Source organism: Pecten maximus, unplaced genomic scaffold, assembly GCF_902652985.1.
Source record: "Pecten maximus unplaced genomic scaffold, xPecMax1.1, whole genome shotgun sequence".
In the NCBI taxonomy this organism is placed as follows: domain Eukaryota; kingdom Metazoa; phylum Mollusca; class Bivalvia; order Pectinida; family Pectinidae; genus Pecten; species Pecten maximus.
In genome coordinates, this window is record NW_022981124.1 from 1 (window position 1) to 8,845 (window position 8,845).

An 8,845-nucleotide genomic window follows, 5' to 3' on the forward strand; every position below is an offset into this window, starting at 1 on the left:
TTTCAAGACATTAATCAGTAATCATTGGGAGATTATACATCAATTTTTTAAGTTACACTTTTTTTTATATATATTACATGTAATATCATCATAAAGATATGATTGAATAATGCTATAATAAACATCAACTCTGTAACGGTAGGCAATGTAAATCAATCAATGAGTAAATGATCCATCACATGACTAAGAATTGATAGCTTGCAGAGAGTTGAGCAAGAGAAACAGTCGGCAATTCTATGGAAGTTAAATACCTTGTACCACTTGCTGGGAACCATGGAGCACATGGTTTTCTTCTGGGGAAATAAAATCATTGTTACACTTTACAAGTATATATTGTAGAGTATTATCCTTATATTATGAGGAAACATCACAGATCAGCATCTATACATGAACATAGCAATGTATTTCAAACAATTTATTTGAAAACACTGACCCGCCCCACCCCAATCTATACAAGCTGACAGGTCATTACTACTGTGCTCGTATAGGTTAGCAGGTTCTTTTTATTCTCTACTGTTCCTGGTGGGGGATTAAATGTAGATTCACTCCTCTAGTAATTCTCTTCGGTTGTTATACTGTAATATGAAATGTTGCCTTCTGATCTTTAAAACTTCAGTCAAGCAGAGTTGAAATATCTCTCTTGGACAAATAGTCCTGTTTTATAGGATGTAAATAACTTCTGTTTAATATTCTATAAATTCCTGATAAAATACCCAGCATAAACTCTGTCAATGGGGCACTTTGCCTTTTTCCTTTTCACATTTATAAAGCCTGATAAAAATGTAGATAAAATTATAATAAGGAAGATATTGACAGGACACTTAAAGCCACAACACTATATGAAATAAAACATGTTGAAGAGAGGTGTTGCTTTTTGTATAAAATGTCTATTTAGTAGTTGTTTACTAAATAATGATACAAAATATTGATTTCTTTGCACATTACTTTGTCTAAATAAACAAAACTGATACCTAAAATATAACATTCACATTTATATAGATTATAGATAAAACAAAGCAGAGTTGCATGCATTTGATTATGTTTACAGGTATAAGATTAATACAGGGTAGGATCATAGTACACAAATAATAGAACTATAATTACTAATTAAAAATAAAAATCATAGACTTGTGCTGAAAAAGTGTACATTTCAAAAATAAAAGCCTTCAGCCTGACTCCAAGTACTGGCTCACCCCAGCAGACAATGTTTCACAAAACAGCATTCTTACTCTCAAATCAGTAGTGAACTGATTATGGTGAATATGGTATACAAAAAAGAAAACTATGATGTTTGGAGAATCATGGGATGTTGCTCTCGGTCTGATTAGTTTCATACAACAGGGAAGTTTAATAATGTTAATTGTAAATTTTTTAATAGTTTTTTTCAAATACAGATGTACATAATTTATATCACTAAATATGTTAAATATGTTATATCATTATGATTAAACTGTGTACCGATTAACTGTATACCGTTCTGTTACCACCAAGCATCACCACAAAGCTGATGGATTTGTTGTTGTTGCGAAGTGTTGGGTTGGATATTAGTTACATATAGTCTAACTCTTACAGAAAATTCAGTTTTCAATATAAAGAAATATTGCACTGCCAATAAACAGTGTTTTATGTTGTAATAGTTACAGTGTACATAACACATGAACAACAGACATATTACCAAACTACAGGCAAAGCTTACCATATAAATATGTATACTATATACACCAGATAAAAACTGATATATTGACTTATGAGAAAGATCTCTCCATAAACTTTGCAGATACTCACGGTGATTACTGCCTATACCAGCTAAACTGTTGGTCCTGTCCAGCCCTGGTCTAGCATGGTTCCCTGTAGGGTTGATGGCATACGGTAGAGTTGTTCCAATATTCGCCCTAAACAAACAAATTTGCTGGTCAAACAAGTCAGCCTTGACAATATACCATTTCTATTACAATATCCACTTTCTCAAAATGTATCATTATAAATTGGAATATTTTCCCTATCATTGACTCTTTTTGAGAAATTATTGTACATTAATCATACCACCATGGTTTAGTTTGGTCTGTAAGGTGGAGCTACATTGTTAGATTACTTACATGTTATTGTGCCAATTTTCCATTGTATAGTTCGGTATGTAGGGCTGAGTTACATTGTTAAATTACTTACATGTTATTGAGCAGAGTTTCTGTTGTGTAGTTCGGTGTGTATGGTGAACTACATTGTTAAATTACTTACATGTTATTGAGGGGAGTTTCTGTTGGGTAGTTCGGTGAGTAGGGCTGAGCTACATTGTTCTGTTGGGATTCAGTTGTAGGAGATCGAAAACTGGCCATCTTGAAACAAAGTGCCAAGTTGTTTAACTCTCTAAAATGACAAAACAAAGGATGTTCACATTCACAATAACTATGTGTTATTAAAACGTCAACAACGCAAAAGTCACATAACTCTGGCCTTGCAACTTTTCTTCACAGACAAGACAAATATCATGTTTAGCTAATCATTATATTATGTACATGTATTGCAGGAAGCAGTTATCCTTTGATTAATCATAAATAAATCCAGTGTGACATCATGTGTCTACAATTTTCAATGATCTTTTGTCATTAAAGGGTACAGTAGAACCATTTCACACACTGACACTGAAATGTACAAAGCTTTTTTCTGAACAGTTTTCATAACTTTAGAAGTTGCTTTTCATATTAATTTTGTTAATTTAAAATTTAAAGTAAATGATATTCTTGTGAACAAGAAAACAAAGGGTACACAGAGAAATATATGCACACCAGGAATCACATTGCTTCCTTGAACAATAAGAATGATCTGTTGATGTCTGATTATCGCGATATAAATCACCTTGTGGCTAATTCTTTTTATTAGCAACCAGCTGTAGGTGAAAATAGAATACACTAAAGTTTGGAAACATGGCTTGTTGAGTTGCTTCCCTTCTTTATTTCCACTAAGAGGGGTCTGTATACCACGTTCCTGAAACCTACCGGTAATAATGGAGTTATAAGATACACATGATCGTTTGACAGTTCATGTGAATTTTTCTCCCATTTAGTTTATACCTCACGTTTTGTTAGAAGTGATATATTTTTGGTACCAGTTTGCAATATCCTCTGTTTAAGCATTGGCTAGACACATTATGACTGCTCCTATTATTTTTGTGTGAGACTTACCCTACAAGTTTGTAACCGTTGGGAGGACGTGTACACCCTTACACAGGATGTAAGACTTACCCTACAAGGTTGTAACCGTTGGGAGGACGCCGCACACCCTTAGACAGGATGTTAGACTTACCCTACAAGGTTGTAACCGTTGGGAGGACGCCGCACACCCTTAGACAGGATGTAAGACTTACCCTACAAGGTTGTAACCGTTAGGAGGACGCCGCACACCCTTAGACAGGATGTAAGACTTACCCTACAAGGTTGTAACCGTTGGGAGGACGCCGCACACCCTTAGACGGGATGTTAGACTTACCCTACAAGGTTGTAACCGTTGGGAGGACATGTACACCCTTAGACAGGATGTTAGACTTACCCTACAAGGTTGTAACCGTTGGGAGGACGACACACACCCTTAGACAGGATGTTAGACTTACCCTACAAGGTTGTAACCGTTAGGAGGACGCCGCACACCCTTAGACAGGATGTTAGACTTACCCTACAAGGTTGTAACTGTTGGGAGGACGACGCACACCCTTAGACAGGATGTTAGACTTACCCTACAAGGTTGTAACCGTTGGGAGGACGACGCACACCCTTAGACAGGATGTTAGACTTACCCTACAAGGTTGTAACCGTTGGGAGGACATGTACACCCTTAGACAGGATGTTAGACTTACCCTACAAGGTTGTAACCGTTGGGAGGATGTGTACACCCTTAGACAGGATGTTAGACTTACCCTACAAGTTTGTAACCGTTGGGAGGACGCCGCACACCCTTAGACAGGATGTAAGACTTACCCTACAAGGTTGTAACCGTTGGGAGGACGCCACACACCCTTAGACAGGATGTTAGACTTACCCTACAAGGTTGTAACCGTTGGGAGGACGCCGCACACCCTTAGACAGGATGTTAGACTTACCCTACAAGGTTGTAACCGTTTGGAGGACGCCGCACACCCTTAGACAGGATGTAAGACTTACCCTACAAGGTTGTAACCGTTGGGAGGACGCCACACACCCTTAGACAGGATGTTAGACTTACCCTACAAGGTTGTAACCGTTGGGAGGACGCCGCACACCCTTAGACAGGATGTTAGACTTACCCTACAAGGTTGTAACCGTTTGGAGGACATGTACACCCTTAGACAGGATGTTAGACTTACCCTACAAGGTTGTAACCGTTGGGAGGACGACACACACCCTTAGACAGGATGTAAGACTTACCCTACAAGGTTGTAACCATTGGGAGGATGACGCACACCCTTAGACAGGATGTTAGACTTACCCTACAAGGTTGTAACCGTTGGGAGGACATGTACACCCTTAGACAGGATGTTAGACTTGCCCTACAAGGTTGTAACCGTTGGGAGGACGCCGCACACCCTTAGACAGGATGTTAGACTTACCCTACAAGGTTGTAACCGTTGGGAGGACGTGTACACCCTTAGACAGGATGTTAGACTTACCCTACAAGGTTGTAACCGTTGGGAGGACGTGTACACCCTTAGACAGGATGTTAGACTTACCCTACAAGGTTGTAACCATTGGGAGGACGTGTACACCCTTAGACAGGATGTTAGACTTACCCTACAAGGTTGTAACCGTTGGGAGGACGACACACACCCTTAGACAGGATGTTAGACTTACCCTACAAGGTTGTAACCGTTGGGAGGACATGTACACCCTTAGACAGGATGTTAGACTTGCCCTACAAGGTTGTAACCGTTGGGAGGACGACGCACACCCTTAGACAGGATGTTAGACTTACCCTACAAGGTTGTAACCGTTGGGAGGACGTGTACACCCTTAGACAGGATGTTAGACTTACCCTACAAGGTTGTAACCGTTGGGAGGATGTGTACACCCTTAGACAGGATGTTAGACTTACCCTACAAGGTTGTAACCATTGGGAGGACGTGTACACCCTTAGACAGGATGTTAGACTTACCCTACAAGGTTGTAACCGTTTGGAGGACGACGCACACCCTTAGACAGGATGATTAGCTCGGCGATAGCATCATTAGTAAGAGTGCTGGACATGTATCTCACACACAGCATTTTCTTCTTCATAGCCTTCTCACCTAAAGGATAAAAATCATTTCATAGCCTTCTCACCTAAAGGACAAAAATCATTTCATAGCCTTCTCACCTAAAGGATAAAAATCATAAGAATATTTTCATAACCGAACACTGAAAGTATTATCAATAAATTCACCGAATAAGAATCAATTATGTGTAACAAGTAATAACACTGCACATACTACTAGTATTATTTAATTTATGGAGTGATTACAATTAAATTGATCATTATTTAACATCAATCATTTAAAAACAATTAAATATAATATTATTTTACCAAAATCATTTTAGGGCAAGATTTGGGGATTTTTGACATCAATCTCAGATATTGTTCATCATGTACGTATAAGAAGAACTTTGATGCCATATATCCTTATACACTTCTGAATTGGATGGTCTTGTTATGACACTCACGTGTGTCACTGGTGAAGTCTATACAGGTAAAGCCAGCAGGAATAGGATCCCTTTCATTGATCACAGCTACATCAACCAGTACATCTTTACCCTAAAGAAAAACAAATCACATTTACAACTTCCTTGATATAGCTAGAATCATGAGGTACTGAAATTCAAAACACATAGGGACAGTGACTCTGACACACACTTAAGACCCTATATTTTACAATTTACATGTAGACCAGAGACTGTGTATAATCTTTCTTTTGGGTTATTCAAGAACATTTCAACTCTAATTTAATCAGGGACACTTTTTCAAATGTACAGGTAGCAAATGAAACTTGTGAATTTGGTTTTTAAAAAATATGATGATTGACCAAAATGATATAACTAATCAGAAACAGTATCAGAATTTCCATCACCTCGGATATAACAGGTTTATGTTCGAGGTTTTGTGGGAAGAGTCACATCACAGAGGTCTGAATGGTAACTTTATGATTACATGTACATAGTATAGAGTTTGTGGTTGAAACATTAAAATATCAACATCATGGTACTTAACTGCATTTATGTTCAGTTTTTGTCCTTTTATTCCAGATGAGAATTACAAAGAAATAATCATATTGCATTTTTTCAATTTGTCTGCAATCCTGCTTGAAATTTAATTATAAGACTATATAACCATAAACAGGTTCCAGTTTAAAAACATGTGAAAGTTTTCTTTGAATTTACAGCAAAATTGTAATCATTTATTAAACAACTACAGCTATCTTATCAACAATGTCACATCTTTGTCCTATTACACCGATACTTACTACAGAGGGGGCAGATCTCTCCACACACATATAGCGACAGATACGCTTCCCAAAGTACCCATCCCTCCACAAGTCTGCATCATCCCTCTTGTCATATGTTTTGTCAATCTGAGAAAGTAAATAACAATATATATATCAGTTTGAAGTAAAATGATACCCTAGGGGCTTGGGGTAGTCCATTATTTTTAAGACTACCCAAAATGTAACTTAAACGCCTGATTTGAAACTAAAGTGATTGGATAATGGATATGTCCACTTGCATTGACACCTGTTTTGATCCTACAGATTTCTGAGAAATAGTAATTTGACTTCTGAAAATGCTGCAAGTCAGAACTGAAACCTTGAACATATAAGATGTTGACATGCAGCAATGAATGATTTAATACATTATACATACATGTTCTCCAGAATACTGGAGAATGCACCTTGGCTTTAATCTTTCTATAAAGTCTTTAAATATAGGTTTTACATCTTTCTTATATATATAAGCTGTAATAATTCACTGAATCTGAGGAATCACGATCAGATGTTAGCTGTAAAACTACTTATTACGTGGTATGATTCAACAAGACAGCAGTTGTATTTATAATATACTTATTTTCTACATTGATTCTAGCACATACTCGAAGGATATCATTGATCCATGGTAGAATTTTATTGTTAATCATCGTTGTCCCCAAATTTAATTAAATAGTAACAATAGATCAATATTAGACATGTAGTTATTATTATCATATTATTTCCTCGTTTTCTTAAAATTTGTCAAACCTTATCTTGAACCTGAAGATATTTCTGATAATTTTATATTGTGCACTGTACGTATATACCTCACCTGGTAATTATATAAGCTTCCCTTCAAATTCCTACTGTATTACTACAGTATACATTCAAACATGTCTGCATGCAGTCCTTTTACAAAGTCTCTTTTGTTCAATTAGTACACAGGGGAACCGTACCAAACCATTTGGCAATGCGTACATGTGTGTGCACATGTTTTTTTTAAACATACATGTTAATTGTGATCATAACAAAAAACATATGTATAAATGATACTTTGAACAATGTTTGTTAGGAAATGAGAAGGGGTTTAAAATCAGTATCTGGATGTTGCACTCATTTCAGAAATTGCCTATTTAATACTTACAATTGTGAATCCCGCAGGGCACTTTGAGGGATCTGTCACCACAGTAACAGCAGTGATTGGCCAATCACTGTTTGACATCTTCAAAGCTATTCTTTATTGCAAGTACTGGAACAAAATAGCACAATAGAGGCACTGAAACAAAATTTATAATTGAAAAAAAAAAGATTAATGTGATCGCCAAATTACAAATAGTACATTGATGCATGTGATCATGAGGTTATATATATTTAAGATACTAACACAATCTGTCATCATGAAACCTCAACAGTGTATATAACTTGTAACTTTTCTGAACAGTTAATTCAGAGACTTGTATATCACATATATATTGGATATACAAGTCTCTGGTTAATTACACATGCACTAGGATGTCGGAGTTCACTGCAACTTGTAATGCAGTGATAAATAACGGCACTTACAAGCTCATAGCAACTCAATTACTTCATGTGTAACTAACTGCCCGATGTATCAAATTTGATTCAAAATTAAAATAAACAAAAAAATGAACAAGGAAGTGAGGTTACACTTAGACTTATAGTCTACCTGTTTCTTGTGTCCTTCATAAAAAGCAGAATGTGAAATGTTCCGTCCACTAAGAAAAATGCTTCACGTAGACTTGATGAGAAAAAAATGTACTGTTTGGACAAGAGAAAATAAACGTAAATAAGAAATTCCTGTAGACCTATTCCACAATTTTTTTTATTATGATCAAGGTGGTGTTAATGCTTAAACGAAACATTTGGGTGGTAGAGAATTTGTGTATCCCGAGCCGAGCCCGAGCCGAAGACCCGAGCCCGAGCTTTGGATATTTCCGTTTTTCTCCTTCATTACTGAATGGATTAAAGTGATTTTTTCTACAAAGATTTGATTTCAGGTTTTAAATCAATCCGTGTAAGTGGATTTTCTTAAAATGTATTTTAACGTCCTAAATCGACGATTTTCATTTTTTACGGGGGGAATTTGTGTAGCCCGCAATCAAGCGTGACTTTTCATGTTTTTTGCTAATTATTTCCGATACATGCTATTATTGAGAAATATTACTAGATACAAACAACAAGTAAATATAGCTGATTCTAAAAATATAAATTTCAACATATATCTAATGTGACTTGATGTCAAATTTTGACATTTTTGTAACCGCGCCGACGATCAATGAACTCGCAGTGTTTACCGAGCTTTCACCGAGCCCGTGCTAAGGGCAGATAACTCTACCGATCCCGAGCTTTGTAGAACTTTTAGCC

The 8,845-nt window shown here is 36.6% G+C and overlaps 1 protein-coding gene across 2 annotated transcripts; it reads right to left on the bottom strand.

Annotated features, from left to right (window-relative positions):
- Positions 1–28: 28 nt before the first annotated feature.
- LOC117319924 (multivesicular body subunit 12B-like) lies at positions 29–8,318 on the bottom strand (the record flags this gene model as incomplete). 2 transcript variants are annotated; one of them, XM_033874631.1, is given in 8 exon segments in its annotated part: positions 29–293; positions 1,786–1,892; positions 2,236–2,364; positions 5,119–5,251; positions 5,664–5,754; positions 6,461–6,568; positions 7,605–7,736; positions 8,148–8,318. In XM_033874631.1, coding segments are annotated over 7 exon segments (696 nt in total). In that variant the 5' UTR covers positions 7,683–7,736; positions 8,148–8,318.
- Between the last annotated feature and the right edge of the window lie 527 nt (positions 8,319–8,845).